The sequence below is a fragment of the Chrysemys picta genome, chromosome 4, assembly GCF_011386835.1.
Source record: "Chrysemys picta bellii isolate R12L10 chromosome 4, ASM1138683v2, whole genome shotgun sequence".
Lineage (NCBI taxonomy): Eukaryota > Metazoa > Chordata > Testudines > Emydidae > Chrysemys > Chrysemys picta.
This window is the reverse complement of record NC_088794.1, coordinates 145,566,061-145,579,905: the sequence shown is the minus strand read 5'-3', so window position 1 is coordinate 145,579,905 and position 13,845 is coordinate 145,566,061. Positions and strand designations below refer to the sequence as shown.

The 13,845-nt window shown below is 43.8% G+C and overlaps 1 protein-coding gene across 4 annotated transcripts in view; it reads left to right on the top strand.

Annotated features, from left to right (window-relative positions):
- The first annotated feature begins 438 nt into the window (after window positions 1–438).
- The window catches only part of PELI2 (pellino E3 ubiquitin protein ligase family member 2), a 107,565-nt gene continuing 94,158 nt past the window's right edge, over window positions 439–13,845 (top strand). For 2 of the 4 annotated variants that reach the window (XM_042841334.2, XM_065595732.1), the window contains exon 1: window positions 672–795. Coding sequence is in view for 1 of the 4 variants with exons in the window: in XM_005295507.4 (XP_005295564.1) it covers window positions 719–795 (77 nt within the window). In the remaining 3 variants the exon portion in view is untranslated. Of the gene's footprint in view, window positions 796–13,845 lie in introns of all 4 variants that reach the window. The other 2 variants (XM_005295507.4, XM_042841336.2) reach the window with 2 other exon arrangements.

Genomic DNA, 13,845 nt, shown 5'->3' with positions numbered 1-13,845 from the left:
GGGTGGAGGGCATAGTGATCTAGATCACTCTGGTGTGGAGCGAAGCGCCTGCGAGTCTCAAACCCCTGCCCTGGTGTAGGGTGACCTAAAACACAACTCCAGTGTAAGGTGGACAGACTGACGACCTAGAACCCACCGCCTATGCACAGCCCTGCCAACCTGCCTCTCTCTGTGGCTGGCGATGTTCTAGAACCTCGCGGGTACCCGGTGCCGATCTAGAACCCCATGCTCCGAGGCCGGTGCTCGAGCCCCGTTCGTCCCCTCTGCGAGCGGTACCCGGGGGGGCCGGAAGCGGTGCAGAGCCGCAGCCGCCCGCAGTGTGGGAAGCTTGGCTAAAGACAGCGGCCCCTTTAAGAGCTGCCCCGTCTCCTTACTCTATGTTTACATAACAGAGCGGGCTGTACCACTGCGGTCCCCGGAGGGGGGGAGGAGCAGAGCGGGGCGGTTAAACGGCGACTCCCTCCCCCCGCCCGCGGGCAGCGCGTGAGGGGGGAGGAGGCCACGGGGAGCTGGGCCAGCCCTACCTCTGCACCTCCCCCCGTCTCCTGATGCGAGTTGGTATCTTCCCCTCTCCCCCCCTCCCCTTCGGCATTAGTGGCTGTTGTCGGGCGCTCGCGGGCTCAGTGCGGGTCGCAGCGCGGAGCCCGCTCCGGACTCCCCCCCCCCCCTCCTCCGATGGGATTGTAGCGGTGGGCGGGCGAGCAGCGGCGGCGGCCCCATGTTTTCCCCCAGCCAGGAGGAGCACTGCGCCCCCAACAAGGAGCCCGTCAAGTACGGGGAGCTGGTGGTGCTGGGGTGAGTGAGCGGGGGAGGAGGGGGGTCGGCTCCCGAGGGGGCGGGGCAGTGAGCGGGGGGGGGAGTGGCTGAGGCGGGGGTCGGATCCTGAGGGGTGGGCGAGGTGGGGGGGGGTGTCGCGGAGTGGGGGGAAGTGGGGGAGCGGGCTCCTGAGCGCGGGGGGGGGGTGATTTAGTGCGGTAGAGTCGGGGGGGGGTCAAACTCCTGAGGGGGGAGGGAATCTCCGAGGGGGGGAAATGAGGCTCAGGACGCTGGGGGGGGGGAGTGACTGAGGGTCCCTGAGGGGGAGGAGCGGGGGGGGGATTCCCCCTTCGCCCCCCCGCGGGATGGCGCAGGGATCTTTGTCTCCTGTTTGGCTGTGAAGGTGAAACTCTAGGGGGCAGGAAGCTTCCCCCCCGCCCCAGCTCTGGGCTGCTCGTGGAGGGGTCGGGGCGGGGGGGGGGGCATCCCTCCCCCCCCCCGGCAGTGGGGGGAGTTGCTGTGCGCGTGAGGGGAACCCTTCCCCGCTCGCCTGGGGGATGTTCGCTACAGGGGGTGGGGGGTGGGGGGAGGGCAGGGCTGGCTCTCGTGTTGCCCTGGCGGTGCTGCTGGGCTGGCGCCTTGCCCTCTTCCTGCTCCAGATCTAAGGCACAACTTCCACTGGAGTGTGTGTGTGTAAGTGATCCGTGCCCTCGCGTAACTAAAGCACACGCAGTTCCCCAGGAGCTGGCAGCCTCTCTGGCTGTCTCCCATTAGCGTCATGCGGCTCTGTGGGACGGATTTACGCTCCCAGCTTGGCTCAGGCGGGGGCCTGCTATGGATGGGTAGGGATAATGACTGTGCTGGTTCCATGGACCCTGTTTCTCAGGGGAGCTGGCCACGGTGTGCTGAGCTTTGGGGCCGCTCTGCTGGGCAGGTAGCAGCATGGTTGTGTCCCTGTGGCACCGGAGCTGCTGTAGATGGCACCCCTTAGCAAGGCTAGTTCTCCCTCAGCAAACACGCAAAGTTCCTAAGCATGCAGCAGGACGAGTGCAAACACACACACACACACCAAACTTCCTAAACACTGATTATGGCGTGTGCGAAGAGATCCTACTTACTGTTCTCTGTGCAGTCCGCAGTTTGTAGGGGGCAATTGCCTGTAATCATACACTTCAACAATTAAAAGCTTCCCTTCATCAGCTTACATTTTCTCGTGGCATCTTTGTTCATATGATAAGACATTGTCCCTCTCTTCCACATTGCAGGGGAGATGATGAAATTGGGGGAGGAGGAAGAGGCATTTACTTACATTCAGATTCGTAGTGGAAATGTTTATTTTTTCAGCTTGATATGGATCTTAAAGTAATCCGCTTGGTATTAATGTTCCTGCCCTGCTGTTAGAGCTTGAAGCTTTTCTGCTGAACATCCTAGAAGCTGCAGATGAACATAAGGCATGTAAGCCTTATTCACTGAGCGCCCCAGAGAACCCTGTAAGATGCATAAGTTTACAGTTATCAAAATTAAATGCATGTTCAGCAAATGGGGAACATTTTTAGCAAATAAATACATAAAGCTTTAAAACTGACCATGAAGCAGAGTTCCTGAACAATTAAAGAATTACTCTATTAATAACTTGCCTCCCCCACTACAAATATGTTAAACGCTTACTAGAATGAAGTAGAAAGCCTTAATCATTTTTAGACTAACAATCTCTTATGAAAAGATGTTCTCTTTTGCAAAGCAATTAATTGGATTTTAAAATCCAACAGAAAGGAAAAGCCTTTTAATCTTGCTCTTGTAAGCAGTCTCTATGTCCTATGGGGTGGTTTTAAAAGTGACACAATGTGTGTATGGTGACAAAAACAATATATTTAGACATAGTTTCCATGGAATGGAGTTCAACTACTGCTGTAAATGCAACTACTAATCTTTGAAAAGTGTAAATTGTAGAAAAGCTGTTTATTTCAGCAGTTTCAATTGGAAAAATCCATGTCAAGCTGTTCAGAGCAGGAAAAGGTGTATTGGTAGTGGTGATGTGGTGAGAATGGAGGATAACTTTAGCTGTGAAACAGTTTGTCTCTCACTGTAGAACCATAGTGCAGTGTTAAATCTTTAATTTAATTATATTGTATGAATTGATGATGTGCTGCAGATGCTTTTGTGTTCAGCTAGAAACACATTTCCCTTTCTGCTGCTTTGCTATATTTAGCAGTATTTGAAAGTGCGTAAGTGTAAAACGTTTGGCTCTGAACTTAATTCGGTAGATTCTGTTCTGCTTTTTAAATAAGAGTGTGATGGTCTTATTGATTGATATAAGCAAATATCTCATTCTTTAGTGCCATGCATTTCTATTTAATATGAAACTTATAATAATGAGATTTTCAGTAAACATAAAATTGGTTTGAATAGGTTAAGACACACCCTATTTTTTGCTTTCCAAATGTACTGAGGTGTTTCTATACAAACTGAACATTCTTATGCCCTTTTTACAAGATGCTAACATCTATGCATTACATTGATTCTAGTGTAACAAGGACCTGTCCACACAACAGAATTTACTCAGGCGGGTAACTCTTCTAATGTGGTAGTGCCTCAACTGTGTCTTGGCATGTTTAGCTTTGCCTTTGTTGACTACAACAAACTATGTTAAAACACATTAATGTTATTTAGTAGACTAATGGTGTGGGGATAGGATAAAGTCAGAAAACCAAATTACTCCATTGTGTACATCTTCCATTTTGTCAGAATTAGAGTTTGAGGCACTAAATTATGAATATATAATCTGCTGCATGCCCATCCCACCTCAAATTGAGAACATTTGATCGCTATAAGTAGTGCCATAAATAGCATAAAGCTGTATTTTCTTTTTTCCAATCAAAGTGCTGAATCACTGTTGGGAACTCTCAGAACAGTTTGAGCATCTGTTCAGCATTCTGAAAAAGTAGGAAAATTCAAAGGTTATTCTACCTATTACCTTTGTATGAAACCAGAGAATTCCAGGTAACAAGGTTTTGAATGAGAGAATCTCATTTTTGGAGGATTAAGTTTACATTAACACCTCTCCAAATGACAAAAGTCAAGTACCAGAAGTGTAACTCCTTGTGGCAATAAAAGAGTAATAAGATGACCTGTTTAACAGATAAAACCGAATGAATATTTAAGATTCTAATGGTTACAATGCTATTTAAACAGCTTAAATAGAAAAAATTGATGTTATGCATTGGACAAGGATGGAAGAATGGTCATGCTGGGTCAGACCAATGGTCCATCTAGCCCAGTATCCTGTATCTGACAGTGGTCAGTGCTAGATGCTTCAGAGGGAATGAAAAAAAACAGAGCAATTTCATGTGATCCATCAGTTGTTGTCCAGTTGCCGTTTCAGAGGTTTAGGGACATACAGAGCATGGGGTTGCAAGTCCCTGACCGTCTTGGCTAGTAGCCATTGATGGACCTATCCTCCATGAACTTATCTAATGCTTTTTTGAACTCAGTTATATTTTTGGCCTTCACAACATCACCTGGCAACGAGTTCCACAGGCTTTCTTCATTCGTAAGACTGGTTTAAATTAGATGACTGTAAACTGATGTTGTGTAGTGAAGCTAACTTGCTCTGCAAACCATTGCAAATAATCCTTATTAAGAAAATAAATTTCTCCCTATCTCCACCTCTGCTCACCTTACATTTAATAGTGTTATGACCTAGGTTGTGTTCTACATATGAATTAAAACTAACAATCAAAGAAAAATATTCCACTGGGAAAACTATACGTAATGCCAAAAGTTGAACATGCTATCTGAGAGAATGTACCTAGCGGTATCTGTGATTCCTTGTCAGCCCCTTAATGTGATCATGGGGTAAGCCTAAAGCACTGCCCAAGTCACCCCTTAACCGTCTCTTTGGTAAACTAAATAGATTGAGCTCCTGGAGTCTTTCACTATAAGGCATGTTTTGTAATCTTTTAATCATTCTCATTGCTCTTCTCTGAACTCTCTCCAATTTATTAACATCCTTGTTGAATTGTGGATGCTAGAACCAGTGCCAGATAGAAGTAATATAATCTCCCAACTCCTACTTGATATTCTCCTGTTTATATAACCGAGATTCACATTAGCCCCTTTGTACACAGCATCGCACTGGGAGCTCATGTTCAACTGATTACGCAGCATGATCCCCATGTCTTTTTTCAGAGTCACTGCTTCCCAGGATAGAGCCCCCCCCATCCTCTAAGTAGGGCCTGTGTTCTTTGTTCATAGACCTAAGTTAACTCTTAACAGCTCTAATGAGTCATATATCTGTAGTTTCAGTCATTGGCTTACACTTCTTTCATGTCTTACTAGTGCTTTCATTCAGTAATTCTCAAAGGACTTTCTAAAGAAGCTAAGTATCATATCCCCATTTTACAGTTGTGGAAACTGAGGCAGAGAGAAGACTTGACTTGCTCAAGGTTACCCCGTTGGCGACTGGCAAAACCAGGAATAGACAGCAGGTTTAAAACAAACAAAAGGAAGTACTTCTTCACACAATGCACAGTCAACCTATGGAACTTGTTACCAGGGGATTTTGTGAAGGCTAAAACTCTAGCAGGGTTAAAAAAAGAGCTGGATAAGTTCATGGAGAATAGGTCCATGAATGGCGATTAGCCAGAATGATCAGGTCTGCAACCCCATGCTCTAGGTAGGGATGTAAAGAGCATTTAAAAAATTAACTGTTTAAATGATTACAAATATTTCGTTTAAATGGTAAACCGATTAAAGGGCCGGTCCCCCGGCGGTGTGGCTGGGGCGGCGCTGCTCCGACGGTTGGGGCCTCTCTGGGTGGTGCAGGACTGCTCTGGGTGGCACGGGGGTTAACGGTTAAAGTGGGTTAATTAGTAAGACTGATGCTTACTGGTTAACCTTTTACATCCCTAGCTCTAGGTCAGTGGTTCTCAACCATGTACCTGACGGTACACAGAGGTCTTCCAGAGAGTACTCAACTCATTTAGATCAGTGGTTATCAACCTGGGGGTTGTGGGATCGGTTTAGGGGGCGCTGCAAGTGCAGGGTGGTGTTAGGGGGTAGGAAGCAGGGCAGTTGTCCAGGGCCCCATGCCACAGGGGGCCTCGTGAAGCTAAGTTACATGTTTCAGCCCCGGGTGGCAGGGCTTGGGCTTCAGACAAGGTTCACAAGTGAAAAACAGCAGAGAGTCCTGTGTCACCTTATAGACTAACAGATGTATTGGAGCATGAGCTTTCGTGGGTGAATACCCACTTCGTCGGATGACCAAGTGGGTATTCACCCACGAAAGCTCATGCTCCAATACGTCTGTTAGTCTGGATCTGTAACAGCAGCAAAGAGTCCTGTGTCACCTTATAGACTATCACGGCTACCCCTCTGATAAGTGGAAAAACAGGCTCAAGTATCACATTGGAATGCAAGTACAGTATTCCAATGGATTTATTTTATAATTATATGGTAAAAATGAGAAAGTAAGCAATTTTTCAGTAATAGTGTGCTGTGACACTTTTGTATTTTTTTATGTCTGATTTTGTAAGCAAGTAGTTTTTAAGTAAGGTGAAACTTGGGGAATGCAAGACAAATCTGACTTCTGAAAGGGGTACAGTAGTCTGGAAAGGTTGAGGACCACTGTTCTAGGGGTCCCTAGCCTCTGATTGCCAGAAGCTAGGAATGAACGACAGGGAATGGATCACTCGATTGCCTGTTCTGTTCATTCCCTCCAAAGCACCTGGCATTGGCTACTGTCGGAAGACAGGGTACTGGGTTAGATGGACCATTGGTTTGACCAAGTATGGCTGTTCTTATGTTATGTTCAGGAATAGAACCCAGGTCTCCTGAGAACATGCTATCCACTAGACTACACAGCCTCCAAACTCTTCTTTACAACAAGGAGGGCGGGGTACTTTAAAAAATAGTTTTGGAGCATAATTCTGTGGCAAGGAGTGGATTCTGCAGCAAATGATGTAACCACGGACTGTGTGGGACCTTGTTACTAGTTAAAACTTCAGTCTCATGGTGTTGTGTGATGCTTTTTTGCTTTGTAGCTTGAGTCTTTTTATATACACTTTTCACCTCGGTAGAACAGTATATGGCATAGATGCCTTGTCTGAAACTTAGTATTCAAGCAGCTCAGGTTTTGCTATCGGGTCTTATTTAATAGATCACCCTAGGTTTCACATAAGAACCATTCTGTGGCAAATGTCATGGTGGTCAATGGCTTCAACATATTTTAGGGCACTGCTTATTCTATTGGTGAAGTGAAGAGCGTACATGGTTGGTTTGTTCAAAAGTTACCGCTGGAAGGACTCAGTTCTGCAGAAGCTGATTTTCTTTTATTTATTACTAGCAGTAGGGTCATTGAGATCTTTGTGGGTGGGCACTTCATGGAAATAGTTCATTATGTGGTGTCCTGTTCCATAAACTAGACAGGTTAAGAAGACATGATCCTTGTCCTCTCAAGAGCTTTCAGTGAAATTACACTCAGATACCATAGTGGTGGGCATGATATCTAAATAGAACTCTAGACATGATGCAACAAAGTGTGTAGTAAAACAGTAGGGAGTGGTTAAAGGAAGGATGACAGTTGCAGCAATAAGATTACATGGTTATTTAGCAAAAGCTAGCACTCAGCATGATAGAGCAAAAGTTTATTTTTTAACTTAGTATAAACAAAATCTTGGTTTTTGTAGGTGTCATAGGAATAGGACAGAATTTTGCTATATACCTCGTTTTTTGGCTCTCTTAGAACCTTGGTCTGTGCCTAACAGTTGACCTTATTCATTGCATTGCCACATCAATATAAAATCCCAGCTAGTAACATCAATCACTTCAGACTGATTTACTTGTTACAAGAATATATGTGGATTTTAACTTCCAGCAAAATGTCAAACACCTTGCATGTTTAATACTTGCTCGAAAATGAAGTTGGATGCACGCCAAAAGTAAACTGTAATTCACCCCCTCCCCCCCCCACCCCCACCACGGGGAATGTACAGCCAGCAAGCCCATCACACACAGGGAAGTGGAATAAGTTCCATATTTGGAAAGAAAAAGGAAGACACAGTCTGCATTTACTCTGAAGAAAACAAGTCTGACAAACTTATTTTCTGGGTTCCTTGCCTTCCTATTTACTGCTCTCTAGGTAAAGAGCCAAAGTGCTTATCTTTTTGTCAGTAAGATCAGTGGTGCACAGCATTCTACATTCTACTGGACTTCATGAATGTATGGATACTGTAGGAATCCTGGGCTCCACTGAAAAGCAATGACAGCAGGCAGGCATAGTGTCAGAATCCTAGCCTCCATTAAGTCTTGAAGCAAAGCACAAAACTTTTGACGTCCCAGTGATCCTTTGCTCCCAATTCCTATGAGCACAGGGAGTGTTGTGGAAGTGATACTTAGCTAAGATGAAAAGTTTCAGAGTAGCAGCCGTGTTAGTCTGTATCCGCAAAAAGAAGAACAGGAGGACTTGTGGCACCTTAGAGACTAACAAATTTATTAGAGCATAAGCTTTCGTGGACTACAGCCCACTTCTTCGGATGCATATAGAATGGAACATATATTGAGGAGATATATATACATTCTATATATATATCTCCTCAATATATGTTCCATTCTATATGCATCCGAAGAAGTGGGCTGTAGTCCACGAAAGCTTATGCTCTAATAAATTTGTTAGTCTCTAAGGTGCCACAAGTCCTCCTGTTCTTCTTTTAGCTAAGATGGTGGGGAAGGTGCATTTTGATATCTTCCCACTGGCAGGCTTGTGCAGAGTTCATTATTTTGGAAAGACCCAGCTTCCTATTTCTTGTCTGGAGACTGCCATGTGGTAGGCCTAGTGGAGAGAGGCAGAGGCTTCTATTGGAGGCCTTGTCTTGTAGGAAATCTTGATTGGTTGGGAGAAGGGAGGCAAATGTCTTTTGCTTTGCAGAGAAAGCTCAAGTTTGTTGACCTGGTCATCCCTACAATGGCCTGTTACAAGAAGGCTGCAGCCTTAATGTGGAGATCAGAGTGGTTTTACGGTATGTACATGTGGTCAAACACTGGCCATGTTCTCTTCCTTGATCCCTCCCTCAACCCTCAAACAAAACTAGATCCAAAGCATTGTGCCCTTAATTAGTAGCAAACCTCCCCAAATAGTAGACTAGTATACAATGACTGATATTTGTCAGATGGGTGAGAGGCCAGCAAATCCATCTCTCATCTGTGCTGACCTCTTCAGAATAAACACTCCGCCCCTGGAGCCTTAATGGCAATTAGGAACCAGTTTTTGGCTTTGGTGTCTAAGATATTGTTGAAAGACTTATTTAAATGTCTTGACACAATGACACATTATCTATAGCTATGTCTCCGCTAGGATTTTAACAGGTTTTAAACTAATTTTTTTTTCTTGGTGTAAACAAGGGAAGTTGTAGGTTTAAAACATTAGGATTTATCAGCTAATGCTAAGGGTTGTTAGCTCTATCTTCACCGGCTAATGGTTAAACCTGTAGTTTACCTTATCTACACTAGGATTTTAACACTTTGTTAGTTAACACGTTAGCTAATGCATATGAAAACTGTGTAGACAGCACTTTGAAGTTAAGGCTGGGCTCTGAAGCCCTCCTCATCCTTCAGAGCCCAAGCTTGGGCCTTAGCTGTAACTTCAAAGGACTGGCTACACTGCTATATTAGGTCACTAATGTGAGCCCACTAACCCCAAGTCTGTTGACCGAGGCCATGTTTTTAGGTTGTTTCTAGATGGGGTGGGGGAATCTGGGGCTCTGCTATTTCTGTCATGGAAGCACACTTGCAACTTTTACTAAATGATCCATAGTTGTTAAACTATGGTGGGAGATACGTATCATTCAGCTAAAATAATTTTTTTAAAATTGCCCAGTGCAGGTTCAATATCACCTTTTTGGAAATCCATTTCACAATCAAAATGGATGTTGAAGTACCTCAGCAACACTGAGGGATTTATGTTAATAAAATGCCTGTTTGAGGTAAGTTGGCTCTTGGTTAGGCATGAACTAATCCTGTCACACTTTTGTAAATGTGACTGTTTCTTGGTAGCAATGGCTACATTTTTTTTCTCGGGGAAAGCAGTGAGGAAATCCTCCTTTTTATTTGTACTTATAGACGTGGTTTATTTCAGGTGCTGACTTCTGTTTTCACAGCCCTGACTGTTGTGGCACTTGGGCACATCACATGTCTTGACTGACTCTAGATAATGATTAATATGCTTTATGAAGAGTGAACTGGTCACGTGTACTCATTTGGCATGGGAAAGGTTCTGATACATTACACTGGAGATGGCCAATGCATGGCCTGAGGGCAACATGCTGCTATACAGTACTTGGCATTGCAGTAGGAATGGTCTTCTGTTATGTGCAGCATTCTGTACAACAGCTATACCTCAGCTGTAGCAGTCATTTATCGATACAACTGGCTGCTGCAGTGTCCTCATATTACCATGAGACAAGTATGAAGCTGAAATATGGTGCACCGCCTCCTCAAAGATAAGGTGGGAGAGGCAAACGAAAAGGCAAGTGAGAAGTTAAGTAGTGACTGATCTACAGTATGTGTTAGAGGGAAGAAGGCCAAGAAATAGTGTGGTCTGGTACCTCAGTGCTGTGATTTCAACTGTTTAATCACTGTTGTATTAAACCACTCTTGCAAAATTCTAGTTGCTAAAGGCAGGAAATGTTTTGCCATCATATCCATCCTTTCTCTTCCCCCCCCATCCCAATGAAACAGAATCAAGTAGAATCCCGTCCCTTAGTTGGTAAACTTCATGACAATTTTGTAAGACTGTTATTCATATTAAAATTGCAGTGACGTGTGTTTAGGAGGCTTGAAATTTAACTTCCAATCTGATAGATTTTCAAATAAACTGGAGTATAAGCCTAGTAAGTTGGTACATTCTGTCATGAAATAACTTATTCTTTCAACTGGGCATACCTTCAGTGGTGGCTAATGAGCAGGTAGATTTTTAACAGATGAATTGCTTCCCTTTAGGGCATGTAAATGTCACCACAGATTACAAAGTGGTACTGACTGAGAAGACCATTAGTTACTGTAAGAAACTAAACAAACTGAAGTGCATTAATAAAGGTTGAAATCTCTTGTTGCATATTATAAATAAACTAGAGACCAGATGTGCAGATTCTTTTCTATATGCTTTGTTTAGTTTGGGCACAGAAGTTAATGGGCTGAAACTTTCATTTAAGCACAGCTGCACTTTTTCACATAGGGCAGTGTGACTTTATTTTGACTCACTAAATGAAGCATTGACTCTTACTGGAATAATAAATATATAGTAATTAATCTCCTGTCTCAATGGGAATTCTCCTTTCATAGATGAGATTGTATTATTGATAATGAGGTTAGCAACTGAATAACTCTTTCCTCTTTGCATGTCCTATACCATGAATCCATCACTTTGGAATAGATGGATATTTTTATGTTTAAACCTGATGGACAGATTGGCCAATAAAGTGCTGTGTGCCTCAAACCACATTGTCCTCCTTTCCAGTTCTACCTCCAACAGAAAGTAGCTGCAACATTCAGTATTTCAGGGTACTATAAAAAAGGCACTCTCCTACTCTTTTCGAAGACAGAATGTGAGGGAATCTTTCAGACAGTATTTGGGAATCCTTGCGGCAATTACATCTTCAATCCCCTGCTAGTTCCCATGTCTAAAACTTGCTGTTCTGAATAGGAAGGTAGAATGGTTTCTCTGGTCACTATGAAGTGAGAGCTCTAACTCTAGCTTCTCTCCTACTTTCTCTAAGGCTAGGTCTATACTACCCGCCTGAATCGGCGGGTAGAAATCGACCTCTCGGGGATCGATTTATCGCGTCCCGTTGGGACGCGACAATCGATCCCCAAATCGGCGCTCTTACTCCACCAGCGGAGGTGGTAGTAAGCACCGCCGACAGAAAGCCGCAGAAGTCGATTTTGCCGCCGTCCTCACAGCGGGGTAAGTCGGCTGCGATACGTCGAATTCAGCTACGCTATTCACATAGCTGAATTTGCGTATCTTAAATCGACTCCCCCCTGTAGTGTAGATGTACCCTAAGTGTGTGTGTGTGTGTGGTATAAGGCAGTTGGTTTTCAGTTTTTGGGAATATTTCCAGGTTAGTCTTTGCTTTGTGTTTTCTCTCCTGCTTTTAAGAAGAATGTACAGCTTTTATCCTTAATCCTGTCTGGGTTAATGAGAACAGTAAATCTGAAACTTGAAGGGGGCCCTTAAACATCACTAACAAGCCAGTTATTTTGGAACTCAAGTATCAGGGGGTAGCCGTGTTAGTCTATATCTACAAAAACAGCAAGGAGTCTGGTGGCACCTTAAAGACTAACAGATTTACTTGGGCATCCGAAGAAGTGAGGTTTTTACCCACGAAAGCTTATGCCCAAATAAATCTGTTAGTCTTTAAGGTGCCACCAGACTCCCTGTTTATTTTGGAACTGTGACCTTGCATTTAGAGAATACTAAAAATGTAAGAAAAAAAAATTACCAGTTTTTGATCTTCAGCTTCCACTGATACTCTGACTGGATGCAATGTTCTCTTCTCACAGGCAAATCTACAGTCTGTTTTCACAGTCTTGTTGGGCAACTTAAAAGTTCTGTACCCTTGGCCTGATTGGCTTTTTTAGGGGAACAACTCCCATTGGTGTCAGCCAGCCCTAAGTGCCACTGAAATTCTGAAATCTTCCTCACTTGGCCTACATAGTAGTTCTCCTATGATCTAAGGAGGACTAAGCACACCTTTCTTAGAAGCACTTGAAAGATGTGATACACTCCTTTCCCTTACTCTCAGGGGCTGAATATGCTATCTTTGAAGCATTTTCATCCCTTATTGGTTATGGGAGAAAAAGGGACTTAACTTCTGCTTCTGCTTCCTGCACTACCTCTAATATGCTAGCACAAAATGCTGCCATTAGACTGCTGACCCAGTCCTGCCTTATCTCCCTCTACAGTTGCATAATCAAACCTCCAGTTGCTTAGGCACTCAAGCATGTATCTACTCTCCTACCAGTTTTGTGAACTGGCAGCACATAGGACCCAGTGTAATGTTTTAAATGTCTTTCCATGCAAGGATCTCAAGGCACATACCAGGAAAATCACAAAAGTCAAACACCACTCCTCCATAAGAAAACACAGGCTGTAAACCATTTCAGGGGTGTAATATAATCGGGTTTCTGACTATATAAAGTAGGAGGGCAAAGCTTGAGTAGCTTATGCATCAGAACTCTCTTCCATAGAATTAAAATTGTGTAATGGGTCTCCATCAGTGTATTGGTATTTAGAATATAAAACTTCTTTTAGGGCAGGAGGAGGATTACACACGGCCTTACTGTACTAGAAATTATTTAAAACCATCATGGTCAGAAGTGACTGGTTTGCTTTAACAGTGTTATTTTTACAGTCTGGTCCCTGTATGTATTCAGGGAGTCATGGCAAAAATAAGCTTTCACTACTCCTGCTGGCATTGCAGAGTGAACACAAGCAGGGAGAAGGAAGCTGGATTCTAGTGTTAGCCAAATTCCATTTGCAGAATCTTTATTCAGCCCCAGGCCAGAAAGCACATAGCCCAGCTTCCAAGTTTCAGGCAGAGTTTGCAGGGTTGGCAGTTGCAAAAAAAGGCTGTTACTTGTAAACTGAGCATGTCTGATATGATTGTAGCTGAGACAGTGAACATGGCACCCAGTGGTGAAATATATATACAGAATTGTATTTTATGAAACTCAATTTGGGTCAAGTTAGTAGTAAAAAATATTAATGTAGTTGTTACCAACTAATAATCATTTGGATGATACTTTCATATAATCCCGTGTTATATTAACTCTTAGACATGAAATATAGTGTATTGGTGGTAATAGCCATTCATCTATTGGAAAGCCTGAGCTCAATCATAGGGTTAGAAGGGACCAATTTATCGAGATCCCTCTAAATTTTAGCTCTATCCTCAAAAGTATTTGCAACCCCCCCAGCGTTGTCATCTGCATACTTGATCAGTATACTCTATATCTATATCCAGGTTATTAATAAAGATCTTAAACCACACCTGACCAGAACAGATCTCTGTGGAACCCCACTGGAGTCCTCCC